The sequence below is a fragment of the Sinohyriopsis cumingii genome, chromosome 10 (assembly GCF_028554795.1).
Source record: "Sinohyriopsis cumingii isolate HCF-2022 chromosome 10, ASM2855479v2, whole genome shotgun sequence".
Taxonomy (NCBI): Eukaryota; Metazoa; Mollusca; class Bivalvia; order Unionida; family Unionidae; genus Sinohyriopsis; species Sinohyriopsis cumingii.
Genome location: NC_142970.1, coordinates 114,775,853 through 114,800,906, shown reverse-complemented (window position 1 = coordinate 114,800,906; position 25,054 = coordinate 114,775,853). Strand labels below are relative to the sequence as shown.

The 25,054-nt window shown below is 33.7% G+C and overlaps 1 protein-coding gene across 13 annotated transcripts in view; it reads right to left on the bottom strand.

Annotated features, from left to right (window-relative positions):
• The window catches only part of LOC149791062 (tensin-3-like), a 522,379-nt gene that overhangs the window by 182,968 nt on the left and 314,357 nt on the right, over positions 1-25,054 (bottom strand). For all 13 annotated transcript variants that reach the window (XM_089972994.1, XM_089972985.1, XM_089972988.1 and 10 more), the window contains one exon: positions 9,117-9,152. In XM_089972994.1, coding sequence (XP_089829120.1) covers positions 9,117-9,152 — 36 coding nt within the window. The remainder of the gene's footprint in view (positions 1-9,116; positions 9,153-25,054) is intronic.

Genomic DNA, 25,054 nt, shown 5'->3' with positions numbered 1-25,054 from the left:
TGCATGATAAAATGTCAGTGGTTTACCGTTGATATTCTGCTGTGTTTTGTGTATATTCGCACAGAAAATACCAGTAGTGACATATATCTTCTTCCTAATTCATTTGAAAACAGCGCATAACAAATATATATATATATATATATATATATATATATATATATATATATAATTGAGGGAAAAAAGTATATGCAGATTGTTGTGGGATATGAACTTGATTCATCAAAGCATCCATATCTACCATTAGACCAAGCATGCATCAAAATTAATTAAAATTTCTTGGTGATAACATGGTCATTGTCTATTGATGATGTAGTCACAAAAAATATGTTATTCCACTCTAGTGAATTATCAAAATTATTCTTCTTGGAAAATTCAATAATTTGTGGCCTAGCTTCAAATAAATGTCTCAAATAAAGTAATACAATGTTCACGTCAAAAAAATACCGTTTTACAGAAAATATTACATTAATGAGTCATTTTACCTCCATTCCAGTGATGTGTCAATTTTGTAAACAAAGTAATGGAGATATTTCCATTATGTAGGTTCTAAATTTGAAAAGTGTGCATCTTAATTTTTGTTAACTGAAGAATTTTCAAAAAATATATTTTTAATTTTGTTTGCAATTTTCATATTTTTTGTAAAGAAAACCCAACCATTTTGCCAATAAATTTGCAAGACTGAAAAACATGTGTAAATTGCCCCATACTGTGAATAAATATAGTTTTTATGCATATAAAGCTTGGAAAACTATTTTTTTCTCACAATTATTAAACCTGTGGACTGTGGTCTTACTGTTTTCACAGAAAAATCACTGTGTGGGGGGTCTGTAAATGTGGGGTCTTTCAAACTGATACTACATGAAAACTAGTAAATTCAAAATACAGCACTCCGTCAATACAAAACCCCTCATTATAAAACAGTTCCTGTTGTAAGGTGTGCATGGTCATTTCATTCAGTGGTAGTAAAATGAGGTGTATCAAGGACTTCATTATCAGACATTCTCACTATAAGGCATTATAATTTATGGTTCCCATGTATAGCATTATAATAAGGCAGTACTATATCTTATACTTCATTATAAGACATTTTCACTATAAGGCAGTATACTATATATATATATATATATATATATATATATATATATATATATATATATATATATATATATATATATATATATATATATATATATACATTATTATAAGGTGGTCTCATGATAAGGTGATATTCACTAGGGCTTCCATGGACAGCAATTATGCGGGAGAAGTGTACATATACTTCATTTTGAGGTAGCCTTACAATAAGGTGATATATCCCCTGGACAGCACTAAAATAAGTGAGAACTATACAAGATATTTGATTCTGCAAAGCCCAAAATTGAGCTATATTGTATTCTGCCTCTTTTCCCAAGCCAAATATTTTACAAATAAACATTTTATTTCTTTCCACAGAATTTTGTAAGGTTGATAGATAGGACTTATCTTTATTTATTCAGCAAAACAAGAATGGAAGCACACCATTTAATAAGAAAACTTTTATGTACTGCAAATATTTACAGATATTTACACTTTGTTTTTCTGTATAAATAAAAAAGAAGTAAAGACACAATTATTATATACTTTATTATCCATTAAAACATCATCCCTTGTACTAAAAACAAATGAGTGCCTCATAGGTACTGAGGCTTTTCTAGCTAAAAAGACTTTCCCGACCATTTCTCCTTCTAACTGCTGAGTATTACACCATCCATAATATCCTTTAGCGACAGCAGAATTTATTGCAGTTTTTTACATTTTACATACTAGATGTCAACATGACACCATTTTTTTTTGGACCAAAAAGGTATTGTAAATATTCTGGTGGAAAGCCCATGTCGAAAATGACTTTACATTTTGGGCAGGTAATGACAACAAGATTTTCAAGATAGTGGCCATATTGGATATAGATTGGCACTATTGATATACAGCAAAAACTACACATCACAAGAGTCTACTGTTAAAAGAAGGATGTAAATATGACTAGCAGTCAAGGACAAGTAGTGATTACATGATTTTCAGATGGCTATTATGGCAGCCATGATATAAATCATATCGGTACCATTTTCATTTACAATCAACTGGAACCTCAAAAGAAGCCTTTCAGTGAAAACCCCATGTTGATATGACCATTCATTCTGGGATAATAGTGATTGCCACATTGGGTATCAGATCAGCAACATTTTATTCCAAATGAATTTAAAGACCAAAAAAGCCTTCTGGTGAAAACCCCAGGCTGATGTCACCATCCATTCTGGAGAAATAGCAAGAACAAGTTTTTCAAGATGGTCACTGTGGCAGCCATATCATACGTCTTTCGTTTAGGACTAACCAGACCATGGGATGAATATTTGTGTAGTTTGATAGCAATCCTCCAAGTACAATAGTTTAGGAGGAGTAGCAACAACAAATGTATGCCAAATGATACATACCTATCCCATAAGTTCTGCTGGTCTATGACCAGCAGAACTGAAACTAAAGTTAAAAAATCAAATCCAATTACTGTACTGTCAATTTGTAAACATCTTTAGCAGTAAAACATGCCAATAATAAGTAGCTATTCACCCCTGTTATGATGTTTTCCACCTATACTGTACTAAATATCAGCATTTACTAGTATCATCAATTTATTTTTAGGAAGCAAAGATACCATCTTCTGTTGTTATTCTATCTTACAACTTCAGACAGTCCTCATTTTTTATTGCCATGTTAGCCTGGTTTGTTTCAACAAAAACTGCACACTAGTTCATTAATTAAATTATTGGTAAGCTGACCTCATATAAGCCTGTTAGCTTTGACTTTTGACACTGCCATCACCTGCCTTGTGTCAAGGATAATTAGTGTGCACAGACAGAAGCACACACCTGATGTGGCCTTCTAACACCATACTGATGAGAGTTGCTAATGCTTTCCCTTGGCACAAAGCCAATATCTGATTTCATTTTCCTGTGATAACCACTTAAGACACAGTGCTTCCTCACTATTAGGCCATTCAAAAGGAGACAAAAAAGTATCCATTTTTAAGGCTACCTTTTAGAAGGGTTTATTAAATATAATATCATGTAAACTTTGTTACAATAAGGTTGCCTTATAGTGGGGTATGTTAAAACATAATATCATGTAAACTTTGTTACAATAAGGCTGCCTTATAGTGGGGTATATTAAAACATAATATCATGTAAACTTTGTTACAATAAGGTTGCCTTATAGTGGGGTATATTAAAACATATATCATGTAAATTTTGTTACAATAAGGTTGCCTTATAGTGGGGTACATTAAAACATAATGTACATTTTGGAATAATTATGGTTAACTTAGAGTGGGGTTCATTATACATGATATAATGTATACTGTGATACAAGTAAGGCTGTCTTAAAGAGGGATATCATACACGTACATGATATAATGTATAGTGTGATACAAGTAAGGCTTCCTTATAGTGGGGTATCATAAATGTACATGATATAATGTATACTGTGATACAAGTAAGGATTCCTTATAGTGGGGTATCAGACATAATATAATGTCATGGGATCCATTTTCATATCTGCTTAAGAGTGAACTGTGTTACACTGAAATGCCTTATAACAATGGTCCACCGTAATGTGAGATACACTAAAACCCACTTCGAATGAACTTGGATTTAATGAGTTTTTGGACTTGATAAGATACTGATTTGAGTCTGAATGTACACTTGATCTTTAATAACAACACCGATTGAAAGAAAAGTATGTGAAACTAGTGTTATATATTAATTTACTTTTCAAAACATCAATGTATTGTGATTACATACATATATCTTCAGGGTTCTCAATAAATGATTACCCTTGGGTTTTGATGCTTGGAATTTAAATGTGACCCATTTCTAATGCATGGAAATTCCATCCCATGTGTTTTAAAAACACAAAGTGATTTAAGATGGGGTGCCAATGATATCACACCAAAATCAATACGAACTGGGAGGGAATAACAAGTCACTGAAATCACATCTAGGTGTGCATAACTGAATCAAGATTAGCTTGTTTAAGTTATCATCTTTGGCATATATAATAGTGTATGTGTGTATGATTTGGATTTTTAGCGTAGCTTTTTAAAAAAATCAGTCATATTGCTTCGATGTCTGCAGTGTGGCAGTTGATGCTGATGTCTAGCACTGGGTCATCATGCTGCAGACAAGTAACATAATGTCCCACCCAGTCACATTATCCTGACACCAGGCCGACCAGTCCTAACACTAACCTCTTAATGTTGAGCACCAAGCGAGGTAGCTGTTAGTACCATTTTTGTAAGTCTTTGGTATGACTCAGCCAGGGATCGAACCCATGACCTTCCGCATCCGAGGTGGACACTCTAACCACAAGGCCACCAGAGCAGTCAGGCATATATAATAGTAAGAAAATGAGGAAATCAGTTATGATTGATTGGATGTTTTTTTCTTCAAATATTGACTTTACTTGATTGCTCATCAAATTATAACCAGTTAGACAAAACCATAGAAAATAGGGTGGTTTTTAAACATTTAAAAAGTCTGGTGTTTTAAAAAATGTTTAATTCAGTAAGAATTTACAGGACATTAAGTTCAGTGATTTTGTTTTAGTGACTTGAGATTGAATAACAAAATGGAACAAATTTGCTGTGTTACATGTGTTTGTGAACTGTTATAACACAAGGTTCGTCAGTCAAAACTTTGCTGCTAAAGATTAAAAACATGATATAATTACCGTATATACTCATTTATTAGGAATAATCAGTAAAACAAAGAACACAGACCATGATCTGCAACTGCATTATGGTATGGCAGACCAGGATCTTTATTGTTTGCAGTTTGACTTGACTTATAAGTGAATATATATGGCAAGTAGACATGTTTTATTGTCAGATGACTTAAGGGTATACAAAAACACCAGTTGTGGTGTTCATCCATGATAACACTGGATATGCCTTGTGGTGTTCATCTATGAAAACACTGGATATGCCTTGTTGTGGTGTTCATCTGTGATAATATTGGATATGCCTTGTTGTGGTGTTCATCCATGAAAACACTGGATATGCCATGTTGTGGTGTTCATCCATAATTACACTGGATATGCCTTGTTGTGGTGTTCATCCATGAAAACACTGGATATGCCTTGTGGTGTTCATCCACAACACTGGATATACCTTGATGTGGTGTTCATCCGTGATAACACTGGATATACCTTGTTGTGGTGTTCATCCAAGAAAACACTGGATATGCCTTGTTGTGGTGTTCATCCATGATAACACTGGATATGCCTTGTTGTGGTGTTCATCCACAACAATGGATATGCCTTGTTGTGGTGTTCATCCATGATAACACTGGATATACCTTGTTGTGGTGTTAATCCGTGATAATACTGGATATGCCTTGTTGTGGTGTTCATCCATGAAAACAATGGATATGCCTTGTTCATGATGTTTGATTCATTAGTTTCATGCATCCTAATCAGATTGAATTTGTTATGATATAGAAATTAGATATGTGACTTGTGTAATTACTGGGAATATGCTTGCATTTAAAATGATTTCAGGAGTTCAAAAGAGAATATCTTGAGAATTTAAAAAACAATTTTTTTTAGATAATCTTTTTTCTCTTTTTATACACCAAATATACACAGTCATATGTAATTAAACACTTGTGCAAACATAAGTAATGGCCATTCCTGTCTCACATTAAATTTATGTTTCTTACAAAATACAGCACAAGTGTTTCCCTTTATTTAACATGAGACAAAATACAGTACAAGTGTTTCTCTTTATTCAACATGAGACAAAATACAGTACAAGTGTTTCTCTTTATTCAACATGAGACAAAATACAGTACAAGTGTTTCTCTTTATTCAACATGAGACAAAATACAGTACATGTGTTTTTCTTTATTCAACATGAGACAAAATACAGTACAAGTGTTTCTCTTTATTCAACGTGAGACAAAATACAGTACAAGTGTTTCTCTTTATTCAACATGAGACAAAAAATCTTAAACATCAGTCTGCTCTACAAATAACAAACAATTCAAGCTATGAGCTCATGAAAAAAATGAATCTGCTCAAGATTTCAGTTTTGACTCTTGAATACTTTCATTTATACTCAAGATTTTGAGATCAAAGGTCAAAAGACTCATCAATTTTTAAATCTATTGAGAATGATGACCATTATAATGCAGTTTGGTACATAAAATTGTTGACAGTTAGTGACCCTGACAACCACATTATGAGAGAAACGTGAACATGATTTATTTCAATATCCAGTCTCATCTTACTTGATTTGAAACTGGAAATATTAGAAATAAAAACAGACACACTTGTTGTTTTATCTGCAATTTCATATTACAGTTTAGATGGTAATAAATGTATTCATCTTAAATGCCAATTTTATGTAAAAATCAGTTACATACAAATAATTATTAATTATATTCTAGGTCTGAAATTTATATATATTTTCGTATTTGAATTAAACATAAACTGAAGGGCAATTTATCAAAAATACAAAAATTGTTGTCATCCTTGATCCACTTTTACCTTAATAAAGCTTCATAATTTCTACAGTTTTGAGAAACTTTTAATTACTACATAAATGTTTATAAAATGGGAACTTATTTATGTTTACATACTGCAGCAATGTACCAGACAGTGTTCTTGATTACAAAATGAAAATAGATTTAAAAGTCCCCAACAACCTGGCAGCCTGGAGCATTCTGCATCCAAAATGTCTGCTTTTGCCACTTAGAATAATGGAAATTACATAAATCAGCTATAATAAGCACCCCAAACAACACTCCAGGCACTTGAACTTTATCCTAACTCATTTCTCTCTGTATTGTATCCCAGACTACTTCAGGCATCAGACAAATCAAAGCCATTTAAAAAATTGAGAAATGAAGCCCTTGCTGCCACTAGTGATATGTAAAGTTATTTGTGTAGGAAACCAAAGACTTAAAAGCAGAGGAAAATATACAGCAGGGCAAGTACCCCCCTTATCCATCCTGAGGCCACGCCTTGTCTAATGAAAAGATGGCTTTACAAAATAAGTAGCCTTTTAAGAGGGAAAAAATGGGAAAAATATACTATAGTAATCCCTCATAATACTGTCTATGGAAGTAAACCTTATAGTGAGACCACCCTATACTGAGGTACATTAAATAATTTTACTACCACTTTATATGCAGTGGGATCCATGACCACAGCATCTCTTGTAACTTGATGTGTTATAATGAACTGTCTTATAAAGAAGGAATAATGTCCTTTGGTATCAGTCATTATATCATCTGATCAGGGATAGGGTGGGTGGGTGGTTGGGGTTGTCTTTATTGAGACAGGGAGCACATGTACCATATAGTTCTGAACTAGAAATACAATTTCTTTGGAATAAAGTACTGTTGAAAAACCAACTTAATGCAGTCACAGACAATGCAAAGAGCTCTAGTAGTCATATAAAAAAAATGCATGAAAACAATTTTTGATGTGATAAAATTATGAAAGTTATTTTGAAACGTTTGATCCAAGGTTGTAAATTCATTGTTCTGCTGTAGACACAATCCATGTTGTTTAATGGTGTGTTTGATCAATTTAAATTCAAGTTCTACATGTTTGATGCCTCTTTAAAATGACAATACTTGATCCTTTGGAAAATACTTCCTCAAACTCACCATTTAATGGAACCACTCTAAATTAGTTTTGGTCACTCAGATATATATATTGCATTCAAAAACCATGATTAATGTCTTATTTTCACAAAATACCCTATGAAAAGTTTGAAAGAACGCAATTAGTTCTAGACAAGGTGCCAAGATTGTATTGGAGCAAACATTAATTTTTTTAAAACTGTTATCTAAAGCTCAAATGCATATTCCCACATCTTAGGCATGTTCACTTGAACATATATTTCTTATATTACCAACAACAACCATTCCCCCCTCCAGACCTTTAACAACGAAACATCATAAAGTGAATACACACCTGTCAATGTTGATTTGTAATGATGTATGTGCATGCAGTCACATACATACAGACAACGCAAACCCTCAAAATTCTGCCTTTTTCCAAGAAATATCTCCAAAATGGACCAAAGAAAAAGTGAAACCTTCTTCTGCATCTACACCAACAATAGAAGTTTCAATACAATTGTCCAGGTAGAAAAAGAATCAAAGACAAACTTTGTTTTGGATGAACAAATTCGCACACTCACACACAAAGGGCAACAATATATATATATATATATATATATATATATATATATATATATATATATATATATATATATATATATATATATATATATATATATATATATATATATATATATATATATATATATATATATATATATATATGGTCACAACAAACTTCAAATTGTTAGCCCAAATAACAATGATCCTTCTACAGAAACACTGTATCCCCCTGACTGAATTCAAGTCCTGATGAAGCTGTGCTTTTCTGCAAAACCACCAAGAATAACTGATGTGAAAACAAAATAGTTTACAAATGCCTTACAAGTTAAAAGTTGCTATGATGGGATAATGATTTTATCAGATTGTCTATATAATTATTAAACAAATATTTGCCAAATTTCATTTGTCTACTTGGTGAGGTTTTTGCAGGATAAGCTTCTTGGGACCAAAACAAAAAGCCAAATCAGGATGCAAAGAATGGGAGCATAAAAACAGGCAAAACAAAAGAAAGGCGAAAAGAAAGACAAAAAAAAAAAAAAGAAAGAAAGGCAAACAGAAAGAAAGAAAAATAGATACAAAGAAAAAAGACAAAATGGCAGAAAGAAAGAAAGAAAGAGAAAGAAATTTTTATTTGAAAACAAGTAGCTAATATGTAGCACTAATCATGACTAGCATTGATATATCATCTTGCTTCAATTCATCACACATCATGATGGGGAAAAAATTACTGACAATATGCATCAGTGGAAAAAATATACTAATTATCAATGAATAATTACACTCTACCCACATGAGACAAAGAAAGTTTGTGCTGCCAAGATTATATTGGTATGTTGCTTTTTTCCAGGGTGTTTTATCCTTTAGAAGTTTTGCAAGTAAAATTGTACTTACTACTCTGGGATAGTTTCTGTTCAGTGCGTCATTATTCTGCAAAAGAACAGAAAGAAATATAACAGCAAAGAAAGCCTTTTATTACCAAATACAAGAAGAGTTCGGGCTGTAACTCATGGGAGACAAATCCTTCAAGCACACTCAACAAAGTAAACAGTTATGTCCCTTGCACTGCCAAGCTTATTTCCAATTTCATTTATATGAAAATGTCCAAGTCTGATGAATGTTACATATTGGCATTAACAATATAATAAAAGAATAATGAAAGAGAGGCTTTATTATCTTGCTGAGCCTCAATTACACTCAAACAAGTGTTGGACATTTAATTATATCAATGTTGTTGTTGTTGTTGTTGTGGGGTTTAACGTCATTTTTCAGCACAATAGGCTATACATGGCGGCCAGTATTAATGGTGGAGGAAGAACCCGGAAAACCCCGGAAAGAACCACTGACCCACAAGAAGCTACTGGCAAGCTTTCTCACATGCCCACATTGGCTGAATCTTAGACTTGAACCGCCGCAGACAGAGGTGAGATGGCAGTGATCCGTAACGAAGAGCGCTTTAGACCACTCGGCCACTCGGGGCCCCAAAGAAGCATGTGAACCATGTAAGTCTTACCTTAAGCTCAGAAACTTGAACAGTGACCTTAACCTAAAAAATAACTTTTACACTGACCTTAATCTAAAATGACTTTCACACTGACATTAAATCAAATATCTTTTAACACTTACCTCAATATTAAAAAAACTTTTATATTGACCTTAATTTTAAAAAATTTACATTGAGCTCAATGTAAACAAATTTGGCAACAACCTTAATTATTATTTTTTTTACACAGACCTTGATCTAACAAAAATTTTAATATTGACCTTATTACAAAAAGTTTTAACTTATGGAGATGAATGAACATATGAAAATGTACAATGACAGACAGGAACAAAGATGTCAAAGTGATCATTATGTAGAATTTCTTTCAAAGTGGCCTTGACATTAATTAAACAATATTAAAATATTAAAATTATTGAGAATACCAATGACTTGAAAAGTTTAGGTAATACTGGCCATTAAACAGGATGAAAGAGATGAAAATAAAGATAACCATGTTCCTTTTCATGACCACAAACTGACATCCCTCTAAAATCACGCACAAATACTGACATCCCTCTAAAATCATGCAATACAAATTATAAATGTTTTTAAGTATTTTCTTCTGTCTTTTAACAGATGAATACAAAATTCATCCAACTTTTTGACAGAAAATATTTCAGAATTTACCTTTTTTTGAAATGATTGAAGTGCTTCACAAAATTGTCAAGCTATTTCAACGGACGTAATCACTCTTAGTCTCATCAACCACATTATAAATAAAATTTTAGTCATGGCCCTTTTTACAGGTTTTACAGCCAGAATTTTTAAAAATTTCAGTCATATCGCTACGATGTCTACAGTGTGGCAGTTTATAGTGATGTCTAGCACTGGGGCATCATGCCACAGACATGTAGCATGATGTCCCACCCAGTCACATTATCCTGACACCAGGCCGACCAGTCCTAACACAAGCCTCTTAATGCTGAACGCCAAGCGAGGGAGCTGTTAGTACCATTTTTTTAAGTCTCTGGTATGACTAGGCTGGGGATCGAAACCACGACCTCCCGCATCCAAGGCGGACGCTCTAACCACTAGGCCACCAGAGCGGTTCATATAAGCTAACCTGGTCTGATATGATGGTAGGATTTCATCTTTGAACAGAGACAGTATATAAAAGCATATATTATTACAATCTATTCTTAGTTAAAGATTTTCCATAGCATGCCATAGGCTTAGGAGAAAGTAATTTAAGTAAAAATAATAGCTTTAGTACATACAGTATGGAAGTTTGACTTCGTGTTTAATTGTGACCATATGCCAACATTCAAATGTAAAATTCAGTAGCTAATGCTAAATCAATTGCAAAACTGAACCCGAGATAATAGACTGTAAATGACAGTGTAAAATATCCATTCAATTGCAAATGACAATGACCCACATCTCCCATTCCAAAATACACCAGCTGGTGTGGGTTTATTTAGCTTGTAATCAGATGTACCATTCTGTTTTTCAGGTTACTGTACAAGTTATTCTTGAGCTGAAAATGTATGGATATATAAAGGCAGGACTTGAAAATATGATGCATGATTGTCATGCATTTTCTGTTGATTTTTCATCATGATTTTCATGCATTCTGTTAATTTTTCATCATGATTTTATGTTATTGTTAATTTTCATCAAGAATTTCATGCATGCTGTTAATTTTTTCATCATGATTTTCATGTATTCTGTTAATATTTCATCTTGATTTTCATCTATTCTGTTAATTTGTAGAGACTTTCATGCATTGGGTTACATTTTTATAGAGATTATCATGTACTGCATTAATTTTTCATCATGATTTTCAAGAAATTAGCATAAATCACACAAGTGCAAATCTAATGTTGCTTGTTCAGTTAAACAGCCATACAAAATGCATAAACCCTGACTTGCAGGCACATTAAGTGATGGAAAATTTTGGTCCATGCAGTGTAAAGTTGGAGCCGATCCATACCGTTGCATGTACAGAATAGTATGATTTGGATTTTTTACGTAGCTTTAACAATTTTTCACTCATATCGCTACGATGTCTTCAGTTTGACAGTTTATTGTTATGTCTAGCACTTGGGCATCATGCTGCAGACATGTAGCATGATGTCCTACCTAGTCACATTATCCTGACACCAGGCCGACCAGTCCTAACACTAACCTCTTAATGCTGATAGTTTCAAGTATGAATCTTCACAAGTAGTGTCTTCTGTCACCTCTCCATGCATGAACATCAAGACATCTGTATATAAGTAGGGCAGGGAGAACCGATCCATATATCAATAATCTATTGAGCTAACTGAGATGAAGACAATTAAAGAGTTCAGTAATTTGTACTGTGTGGGACAGTAATACAGTAATTTGTACTGTGTGGGACACTAATACAGTAATTTGTACTGTGTGGGACAGTAATACAGATGGTGCCTTACTGTGTGTGTGACTCATCCTTTGATAATATGACATGAGAACAAAACTTCATCCAAAGGTTTTTTAACACCTCAGATGAACAGACAGACAGAATGACATAGGTAACACTATACTGTTTACCACTAATCTTAGGTAACACTATATTGTCTACCACTCATCTTAGGTAACACTATATTGTCTACCACTCATCTTAGGTAACACTATATTGTCTACCCCTCATCTTAGGTAACACTATATTGTCTACCCCTCATCTTAGGTAACACTATATTGTCTAACACTCATCTTAGGTAACACTATATTGTCTACCACTCATCTTAGGTAACACTATATTGTCTACCACTCATCTTAGGTAACACTATATTGTCTACCACTCATCTTAGGTAACACTATATTGTCTACCACTCATCTTAGGTAACACTATATTGTCTACCACTAATCTTAGGTAACACTAGATTGTCCACCACTGATCTTAGGTAACACTATATTGTCTACCACTGATCTTAGGTAACACTATATTGTCTACCACTAATCTTAGGTAACACTATATTGTCTACCACTAATCTTAGGTAACACTATATTGTCTACCACTGATCTTAGGTAACACTATATTGTCTACCACTAATCTTAGGTAACACTATATTGTCTACCACTCATCTTAGGTAACACTATATTGTCTACCACTAATCTTAGGTAACACTATATTGTCTACCACTCATCTTAGGTAACACTATATTGTCTACCACTAATCTTAGGTAACACTATATTGTCTACCACTGATCTTAGGTAACACTATATTGTCTACCACTAATCTTAGGTAACACTATATTGTCTACCACTCATCTTAGGTAACACTATATTGTCTACCACTCATCTTAGGTAACACTATATTGTCTACCACTCATCTTAGGTAACACTATATTGTCTACCACTCATCTTAGGTAACACTATATTGTCTACCACTCATCTTAGGTAACACTATATTGTCTACCACTCATCTTAGGTAACACTATATTGTCTACCACTCATCTTAGGTAACACTATATTGTCTACCACTCATCTTAGGTAACACTATTGTCTACCACTCATCTTAGGTAACACTATATTGTCTACCACTCATCTTAGGTAACACTATATTGTCTACCACTCATCTTAGGTAACACTATATTGTCTACCACTCATCTTAGGTAACACTATATTGTCTACCACTCATCTTAGGTAACACTATATTGTCTACCACTCATCTTAGGTAACACTATATTGTCTACCACTAATCTTAGGTAACACTATATTGTCTACCACTAATCTTAGGTAACACTATATTGTCTACCACTCATCTTAGGTAACACTATATTGTCTACCACTCATCTTAGGTAACACTATATTGTCTACCACTCATCTTAGGTAACACTATATTGTCTACCACTCATCTTAGGTAACACTATATTGTCTACCACTAATATCAGGTAACACTATATTGTCTACCACTCATCTTAGGTAACACTATATTGTCTACCACTCATCTTAGGTAACACTATATTGTCTACCACTAATCTTAGGTAATATTATATTGTCTACCACTAATCTTAGGTAACACTATATTGTCTACCACTAATCTTAGGTAACACTATATTGTCTACCACTCATCTTAGGTAACACTATATTGTCTACCACTAATATCAGGTAACACTATATTGTCTACCACTAATCTTAGGTAACACTATATTGTCTACCACTAATCTTAGGTAACACTATATTGTCTACCACTAATCTTAGGTAACACTATATTGTCTACCACTAATCTTAGGTAACACTATATTGTCTACCACTGATCTTAGGTAACACTATATTGTCTACCACTAATATCAGGTAACACTATATTGTCTACCACTAATCTTAGGTAACACTATATTGTCTACCACTGATCTGACGGGGAATCAAATATTTTCTTACCTTTCTAAGTCAATAACATGTGCAGTACAAAACAACATGGTCTAGTTAACCTTGAACCTGATATCATAAACTGATTGATTTCATTTTTTGATCTGAATGGCAATTTTTACACATTATTGGTTCTAACATGCCAAAGGAAATAGGGCCTTAAGTGCCTTTCACAAGGACACACCAAGGCACCTGGCATGGGGTGGCATATAGGGGTAACAAAAAAGCAACCCTTGGATTACAAGTATAATGGGCCCTGGATGGCTGAGTGGTCTAAAAAGCTTGCCATACCAACAACTTCCATCTCACATCTATCCTTGTGGGTTCAAGTCTCAGGATCAGCCTATGTGGGTGTGTGTGAAAGCTTGCCTGTAGCTTCCTGTGGGTCAGTGGTTCTTCCCGGTCAAGTATTTGGACATAAGCCTCAATGGTCATTTAAGAAGCTTTTGCAATACACAATTTCAAACCATTACAACTTCAAAATCTCTTGCGCAATTTTCATTACATGTTTACTAGATATTAAAAAGACCTCTGCCAATCACCATGTTTCCTTACTATAATAAAAATGATAATTACAGAGAAACAATGTTGTTCATTAGTAAGCACAGCATTCTAGGTACTAGGTATGAATGTCCGGCTTTCAAACCCAAATTTTGGTTTACTCTGATTTAGCAATTTAATATTCTTTCATAACATTAACAGAGACAATAACAGGGATTCAAAACTCGCATTTATAATAACATTCATAATACATTTCCACTTCAAGTCCATAAATTATGTGTACTGATATAAATACAATACCTTCCCTGTCAAATAATTGAGAAGTTTATCATTCCCATCTATACAGGTTGACATATTTACATCTTTCGGTGTAATATTACAGTTACAGGTAAATTGTTTAGCTCCCTTTGTATGTAATGAATTCAAAAAGTCACTATTTACCTATCAGGTTTCAAGATCAAAAGGGTTAAGTGTGTCTAGAATTAGATATTTAAACCTTTTGACTGCCTGTTTGTTTTCAACTGAAAACTTGCTAATTGGGGATTAGAAGAGAAATAAATAACTTTAGAAGTAGTGAGTAGAAGAGAAATAAAAAGCTTTTGAAGTGGGGATTTTTTAAGAGTTGGGATTACAAGAGAAATAAATAACTTTTGAAGTGGCAAAAAACAAAAACACTGGAGGATGATATGGCAAATTACATTTACATCATTTTGAAAGAAAAGGTGGAGGTCATTTGACTACTCCAGATCCAGATGTGCAATATGGTGCCACACAAATTTCTGAACTCTCACACTCAGTTTGACGGATCATATGCTTACTGCACAGCAACACAAGTAGGTTATTTTGTGACAAGTGCTTTACTCAAGAACACACAATGTAGCCACACTAGGCTGATCTGTAGCCACACTGGGCTAATCTGGATTCAAATCCACACCCTTTCAGTTGCATCATGCTAACCAAATAGTCAAGTTCCTTCATTAGTAGCTTCTTACATGATGGGGTTTGCCTAGGCCTATTCTACTGTACATCCCCAAGCTGAGGGGGGGATGTGTGACTAGGCCTATTCAACTGTACACCCCCAAGCCTGGGGGTGGGGGCTCCAAAGTATATAAATGGTGTAAAAGCACATCAGCACAATTCTGTCAATATAGAGCCAAGCAAAAGCAAGTTTGCAAAATTGGCAAAGTCAAGCAACTTGCTAAATCAACCAGGAAGACAAAACCCTTCATTCAAAAGAAAATAACTATCATTAGGCAAAGAGAAAATGGGTTAGAGAATTACTTCACATTCTCTGATATTAACTGGGGACCAGATATGTCACTGAATTTGAGTTTATGCTATCTCACTTGTATTTATGTGTTGACAGATTCAGTCCATGAGTGTTAACTCATTTACCCCTGACACCCTATTTAAACATCAGGAGATAGTATTCTACTTCTGAGCTCTGTAGCATCAAGGTTATTTAAGAGAAACTAAAATGGGTGGTATTACAGATAATTAGACTGATGTAGCTCTACAATGGTACCAAATAATCTGGACTTTCTAGTCGCATTACAAAATACAGAGGGAAAAAAGTATTTTTTTAGACCCAATTTTTTTTACAACCGAAAGTCGCTTGTGGTCAGAATCCAATTTTGTGTCCACAATGTAGATTTTTTGGCCTCAGATCTAAGACAGACTGGTCTGAACAGCACACAGATAGGATAACCATGGCAAAATGTGGGATAAGATGGGGATTTGGAGTAAAATGGGGCCAGGACACGAAAATGATGCATCCAGGAAGCAAAAATAAAAAAAGAACTCCAACTTTTACCATTTTGCACATGCGTGAGCGAAAGAGCCAATGAAAAACACCACTAAGCCGCAGGCTAACATAACATCTCTTGCAAGATGATTTACTTGGATGTAATTCAGATGTATCCCTCCTACTCGCATTTCAGGCAAAAAAGACAAAAAAATCTCCATGGGTTAATGAGGGTTCATTTTTATGATGTCACCAAATTTGAATATTCCTTGCATTTTTATTCATTTGTGCTCATAACTTACAAAAATTATCAATTCCTTGACAATTTGTAAGCCAAAACCCTTGTTAAATAAAACCTCTCCCAAACATTGCTCAAACCTGAAAGTGTGTTGCACTTCCCTCTTGCAATGCCTTCCCTACTGCCCTTGGTCAATATTGCCCTTTCCTCAACTTCTTTCCCTTGCATTCAAACACCTACTTAAAACTGCTGTTTTCAAACAAATACAAACATTTTCTACTTATTTAATATATAGGATACTTATATTGTTCTAACTTTAGTCTCTTTAATACCAAAAACGATCACATTATCAGAAATTTTAATCATCAGCATTTTTAAGGACTTCTGATCACAAAAATGTATCTCTGGTGAGAAATAAAGTGGCCATCTTTCCCAATGGTATGTATAAAAAAAATGCAATGCTGGAACACAAGTAACGTTGTAACACATATATGTACAGTGTCTGTAAACATCACGATTCAGCTAAGACTGCCAACAACATCTTAATGGTTTGTGTCAGTTTTGTGTCATGCCAAGCATGTAATTCAACTGACCTACTGGGTGTCTATACATGTTGTAAACAAAAACTCAGGTTGGTATAAAACAGACAGAAATATGTACTAGGAATTCAAAATATTATGTAAATTTGTTTTATCAAAAAGAAAAGCTCATGAATTCAAAATTACTTAATTCATATGTATTATATTATTGATTTGTCTCTGAAAGGGCCAAGTATACATCCTTGCAAGTTGAATCAAATTTCCAAACTGCTGAGTCCCAGGTCTACTGCCACAAAATGTGCCGTCATTTATGGGTATATATATATAACCACATAGGCAGTTTCGTTAGCAGTAACCAGCAGAACAAACAAAACAGACCCTGATCAGCTGGAACATTCTGCAATGTCTGATCAGGGCCTATTTTCTAATGGATGAAAAGAATTTCCTGGAACTCAGGATAAGACCATTTCTTCCTTAAAAATACTGAATGTTGAAACTCATCGACAATAAATGCAACATGATTTTCAAATTAACTGCTGTCATACACATACTGGATGTCAACTTGTCACCATATTCATTTAAAAGAAAGTGGATTTCATTAATAGTCTTTCACTGAAAACCATGTTATTATGATCATTCATTAATAGTCTTTCGTTGAAAACCATGTCGTCATGATCATCCATTAATAGTCTTTCGTTGAAAACCATGTCATCATGATCATCCATTAAGTCTTTCACTGAAAATCATTTCATCATGATCATTCATTAATAGTCTTTCGTTGAAAACCATGTCATCATGATAGTTCATTAATAGTCTTTCATTGAAAACCATGTCATCATGATCATCCATTAATAGTCTTTCACTGAAAACCATGTCATCATGATCATCCATTAATAGTCTTTCCTTGAAAACCATGTCATCATGATCATCCATTAATAGTCTTTCCTTGAAAACCATGTCATCATGATCATCCATTAATAGTCTTTCACTAAAAACCATGTCATCATAATCATCCATTAATAGTCTTTCACTGAAAACCATGTCATCATAATCATCCATTAATAGTCTTTCACTGAAAACCATGTCATCATAATCATCCATTAATAGTCTTTCATTGAAAACCATGTCATCATGATCATTCATTAATAGTCTTTCATTGAAAACCATGTTGTCATGATCATCCATTAATAGTCTTTCACTGAAAACCATGTCATCATGGTCATTCATTTATGGAAAAAAGAGACAAGAAGATTTTCAAGACAGTCATCATGACAGCCATATTTTATGTTCAACTTGCAATATTTTCATTTCGGACCAGACTTCTGATACATAAAAACCCATGTTGATACACAAAAGTCAATATCTTCTCAGTTGGAACTATATGTTGATGGTCAAAAAAACACATTAATAATAATAATAATAATAATAATAATAACAGCCACAAATGGATCAAAATCAGGTTAGTATAATCACTAATATATTTTTTCCACATATCCTTTCTTACTTGTAAACATTTCAAAGTGCACTTCTTTTTCAATATATTTTATTAAAATTTGATTAAAAGTATTTTCGGTTGGTGCTGAAGAAAATGAAGCTCGGAAATATTTACTGAATAAATAGGTACTCCAAATTTGATATTTGCATTTTAAAAGATGGGACTATTTGCATAAGAGAAAAAAACAATTATACATAAAGTTGTTTTTTTGCTGAGTGAACTGTTGTTGTTATTAGACAAGTAAAATTTGAGTTTTATTTGTCTAGTGGCTATATGCAAGTGGGAAGAAATGAAGTCTTCTAGCACTGTACATTCATTGCTATGATATATGGTGAAATTTCGTCCATTTTCTTTTCAAATACTTTGCACCCTGATTACACATTAAGTGGAAGAAAAAACGGCACATATCACAAATACATGTATGTGCATTTGTTCATAAGATATGTGAATTTGTTCAAACTCAAAAATGCACAAATTTTAACAACACTGAAATAAGTACAGAACAGGCCTCCAGCCCACAATACATATTAAACAGAGTATAATACAGTGTATTTTCTATACTGTTGAAGGAGCACTGTGTAACTACGATAATAGCGTATTTTGAAAAAAGAGAAGCAATGGCTCATGAACAATAACGAGTATACCCAAAAAAAAATACACGGTAATTCTTACTGCCTTTATAATGTCAGTTACAAAAACAAGGAAAGAGAATTCCGTTAAATATATTTGTTTCCAATTATTAACATACTTCACGCTAAAATGACAGCTTCGTCTTATCTTGTTATTCAGTTCATTCTGTGTTGTTGTAGTACATTTTATCTGGTCAATGTTTTGGGACAAAGAACTCTTTGTAACCACACCCCTATTGAATATCTCCAACCAATATTATCTAAGGTTATGAAAAGATCGAACCTTGCTATGATCTTGTGTTGGAACATCTTATCTGATCATCCAACCCAAAAAAAACAATTTTTGTTGTGGATGGGTGGAAGTAGTTTGAACAGCACCTAAACATGATGACGGCTGTATCATGCCCCAGAAATTGAAGCTAAGATCACATCAGGGCAGTTTACCCTGGCTAGCCTGGCCTGCCACTTAACTAGTTCATCATCACTATAAATCATTCAAAGAAACATGTTGACTTCAATTAAATCCATTATACCTTATTATGACAAAAAATGCAGACCTGGAGTCTGAGAGTATATGTTATGTTTATTAATTCTAAAATGAAAGTAGCATTTGCTATGTGGATCCACTAATCTTCTCTGTGCAAGGAGAAGATTTTGAGAAGAGTTTTTTTTTTGCTAAAAGCTGCCACCTGATATTCTTACACTTCAAAAATTATCATTTTAAACAGACATGGGGGTAGAAACTTGACTGAACAGTTGGTTGCCAGATTGGTTTAATGCTCATGCAGGACAAATGTTTTGGGGAGGATTTTTTTTGGTGCTTTTTAAGAAAGCTGTTGATGAAGAAAAAATTAGAAGTATTTGAGAGAGAAGAGAGCTTTATCCATCAAACTATATTAAAGTAATTATTCATACTTTTCAAAACATTTTTGGATGTTTTCCCCTTCTTAAGACTTCAAGAAGGACTGAAAATTACTTTTTTGGTATGCAAAATGAAAAAATTTTGCTGGCACATTTAGGCTATAAAGTGTAACACAGGATTTTGGGACCAAACTTCAGGACTGTCCCTCAGAATGTGGCATGTCTGTCAACACTAAATGAATGCAACCCATTCCACCTCTACTCCCATCTGGCCCTTGGATCTGCTACTATTTTTGTAGTAATGGTGGTGGTGTTAGTCATGATGTTAATAGCGGTAATGATGTTGCTGATGCTGCTACTGTTGCTAGCAACAGTAGAACTGGCAGAATCTGTGGTGGTACCCAAAAACAATGGTCTCTCATGACTGGTCAATGTACTATATAATCAATAAATCTTCATTAAGTACCTGGTCTCATAAGTCAGGTTGTCTCACTAGGTCATAATGCCATATAATAAATACTTGACAATCTGGTCTCATAAGACAGGTTGTCTCACTAAGTCATAACACCATATAATAAATATTTGACAATCTGGCCTCATAAGACAGGCTGTCTCACTAATTCATAACACCATATAATAAATACTTGACAGTCTGGTCTCATAAGACAGGCTGTCTCACTTGGTCATAACACCATATAATAAATACTTGACAATCTGGTCTCATAAGACAGGTTGTCTCACTAGGTCAGGTTGTCTCACTAGGTCATAACACCATATAATAAATATTCAACAATCTGGCCTCATAAGACAGGCTGTCTCACTAGGTCATAACACCATATAATAAATATTCGACAATCTGGCCTCATAAGACAGGTTGTCTCACTAGGTCATAACAACATATAATAAATATTCAACAATCTGGCCTCATAAGACAGGTTGTCTCACTAGGTCATAACACCATATAATAAATATTCGACAACCTGGCCTCTCATGAAAGATGGTCTTTTATGAAAAGTTGTAACACTGTAAACCTATGCACTGACAATCTGGTCTCTCATAGGTCATCTACAAATTATGATCAATAAATCTGTGCATTAGGAACATGGTCAATCAAGACAAGTGTCCTCTCTGACCAGTCTTAACACTACATAATATATCTGTAGCAGAAAATATGGTCTCTCCTAATAAATTTTTCAGGAAGCAGTTTGAGTTTTCAAATGTATCAAAGGTGATGTTCCAGAGTACATGACTAAGTTATTCTAAAAATGTCTAGTTTCAATGTTGGCCTATCTATAAAAGTATGCAATATATATATTTGAACTTTTGTACATAATGGTGTTTTATGAAAAAGTATAATACTGATGCAAACTTTACTCACACATTTTTGAAGAATAGCCTAAAGGTATATCGAAGCATAAGTTATCATTAACTGGTGTGCATACATGAAGATGTTGCTAAAAGTCATTTCAAATCATAGTTATTGGAAGTAATGAAACTAAAATGTATATATTCAGCTAAACCTTCCTACTTGCATTAATGTATTTTAGTATGTATTTGTAAATGTGCTTACTTGTTAATAGTTATTTTCATGAGAAACATGCATATCCACAAGGGAAATTATTTGTTTTTAATTGAGTTACCCTCTTTAAATGAAGACAATATTATTATTATTATTATCATTATTATTATTATTGTTATTATTACAGGTCTTAATGTAATATAAATATTCAAGCTATACATTGAGAATCTGGGTACTCAAGACAGGTGGTCTCTCATGACACGTCTTAACAGTATATAATCAATAACACACACACACACACAGAGTCAATAATTCTGTGCTCTGAAAATCTGCAGGTCCCTTTGGGCTGATACCGATCCCTCAAGATGGTGGTGTCACATGGTCTTAACACTAAATGATCAGTAAATCTTCATTGAAAATCTGGTCTCTCAAAACAAGTGGTCTTTCAAGATAGATCTTGCTGCAGTTAAAGTATAATAGCACTGTGTTTATCAGATTAGAAGTCCATCCCAAGTATTCTACCTTGTTCATACCTTTGGCAACTTATTTACTAGAGAAATATTTATTAATTAAAAACCCTACCCCAACTTTTAGAAACACTAGGTTGGTCCCTGTGCCAGTTACAGATACAATCTGGTGAATATATATACATGTATTAGTTAAAATAGAATATAAGCATTGATGGTGTTAGTAAGAGATAAGAATTTTTCATTATTATTATTATTATTATTATTATTATTATTATTATTATTATTTACACCTTGAATCATATCATGATATTTGGTGTAAAGCATCACTAGTATATTTAATTGCTGTCAATAATATAGTTGTAGAACTAGTTTTCTTAGGTTTGTCTATACACCCATGAGGGAAATGATTTTTCAGTTTCCTAATATGGCATAGTATTTCTTCAATGAGTTAACTTTATTGTTGTTGAATGGGTGTTTACTTTGAATTGCTCTACTATAGTATGTTAGCCTACCTCATTCCCATACCAAATGCTGCCTTACAAAGGCTCATTTAAAATTGGCTGAACTAATGAGCTGTAGCCAAACTAGGGGTGGTCTCAAAAGCTTAAAGTTCAACACCCTAACAACCTTATGCAGTATTAAGGTGTAGGATACTATCTGACTGGGTCATTATCTCTTTTCAAATGACACGGGAACAGTGTAAGCCTAAACTAGAATACCTCGGCAATGATTAAAGGGTATAATCAGGGTACGATTTTGTATAATCAGCCTTCCTGAATTATACACAAATGGCAAGGTGTTACATGATGGTCACATATTATATTACACAGACAAAAAATATATGAATGAATTATTTGAAACTTGCTAAAGCATGCAGGATTGGTATGTGTGTTGGTTATCATTAAATACTCCATAAATCGGGACACAAAGATGCACAACTATATAATTAATGCAGCTCAGTCAGCAATTGCGTTCAAATAATGTTTAAAATTAGGTGGTTCTTTCAAGCTGGATTTTATACAAGAGGGTTGGGTGGCCAGATTTCTAAACATTATAATTTAGAAGTATACAACCTACTTCTCAAGGTGTTCTCACACCCTTTATGTATAGATCACAACCATTTCACATTTGACCAGTTGAACCCATAGTAAAAATGGTGATAATTCATATACATATATGGTAATTTAAAATCCTATATCCACATAATAAGGTTCCTGCAATCTTTAAAAAAAATAATTGTGTGACTTTTCAAAAACATTTCAAAGACTTTTTTTTTCCTACTTACTATAAAAATTTAAATCTTCTAATACTTACCTAACACGTAAATTTAACACAAAATCATATTTTACAGCAGGTTTGGAGCGTAACTGATCCTGTTGGATAGGTCATTCTCTTTTGAGTGATAGGAGTACAATGATTTTGAATGACTGTAATATCCCTGGATGTAGTCAGGCTGAAGTTTTACGGGATCGTACTCCAACAAATACACTGTCAAAGTAGTTTGGTAAAACTTGTACATTGTCAAACAAAAATGCGATAAAATAATGCAAAATAAACCAATTCCTTGACTTTTCCAAAACTCTGACTGACTTATGAAAATTTTGCAACTTTTCAAGGCCCTTGAAATGCTTTCCTGTAATTTACAAAACTTTTCCAGGATTTCCATGACTGCAGGAACCATGAAAAAAATAAGGTATAAAATAAATGGTCTAGAAAACTTGTGCCAATCAACTACAATGCAAAGAGTTGGCACTGTAACTACAATTATTTCTGATTTGGTTAAATTAGGGTGGGTGAGATGAGGGAATTCTGACCCTCAAATAGCCTGGGAAAAAAATGATTTTGCTTTGGTTTATAGAAGAAAAATACCCTCATTACATCTTTTACTTTATACATTAGCTGGACACAAAAAATATCTTTAGGCCAATGGAAAAAAAACTGTCCTGGTTCAGAAACAAAATTACAGGCCTCCCACCAAGAAAATTAAATGGTCAGTCTCCAAGAAGTATATAATGAAATTCATCTGATTAAAACTGAGAGCTCCAACAAAATGGAGATCTGACAGACTTTGATAGGAGGTCATGTTCTGTGTCTTTTTCATTCGCCAAGCAAATTATACCTTTCACATTTATTAAAGTCACAAACTTCCTTTTGTACATATCATTTCTAATGATACCTCCCCCTAACACAAAATGCAACACCTATTCTGATAGGTTACTAAAAAAAAAGTGACCTGAAAATTCCAAAGGTGGGCAGAACATGAACCTTTATCTCTACCTGTATTCTAATTATCATAAGTAGATCTCCATTTTAATCAAATTGAGAGTGACATTGGCTTTGTCATTCTAAACCTGACCAGGTATTCACCTTTTATCAGGGCCACAGTGCTAACCTCAATATCAGTGCTAAGCCCTCTTACTCCAAAGTACAAACTCTACCACTCTATCTGGTGAAAGTTTTCAGGACAGCAGCTATAAAACAAACTTTTTGCCAGATATTTAGCAAACTGTACTAGCTATACTGAAGCAGATCCAAGGAATTATTCCAGAAATGTCTGTTACGGTGAATCAACACAGATGGCGATGAGACTCACATCATCATCATCATCGTCTTCATCATCATCATCATCATCATCATCATCATCATCATCAGAGCAACAATTGCATCTGATTGTGATCTTGCCTTGGACTTGCACTGAACTTCCAACCATAGATCCAAAAGAGGACTCTAAGGTTCAACCACAACCAGCTGGATTGCCATTTTAGGAAATTTTATCTCACCTGTGAAGCATAAGTGAGACACTAGATCACTTTTCAAATGGTACATAAGCATCACCATTGCACTTTAGCTTGACACAGGTTCACATTTCTGATGGTATTGTTGCAAAAGAGCCATCAATGTTAAATCTGGACATTCAGAGAAAATAATGTGTGTTTCTTAGTGCACTAGCTTTAAAAAAAG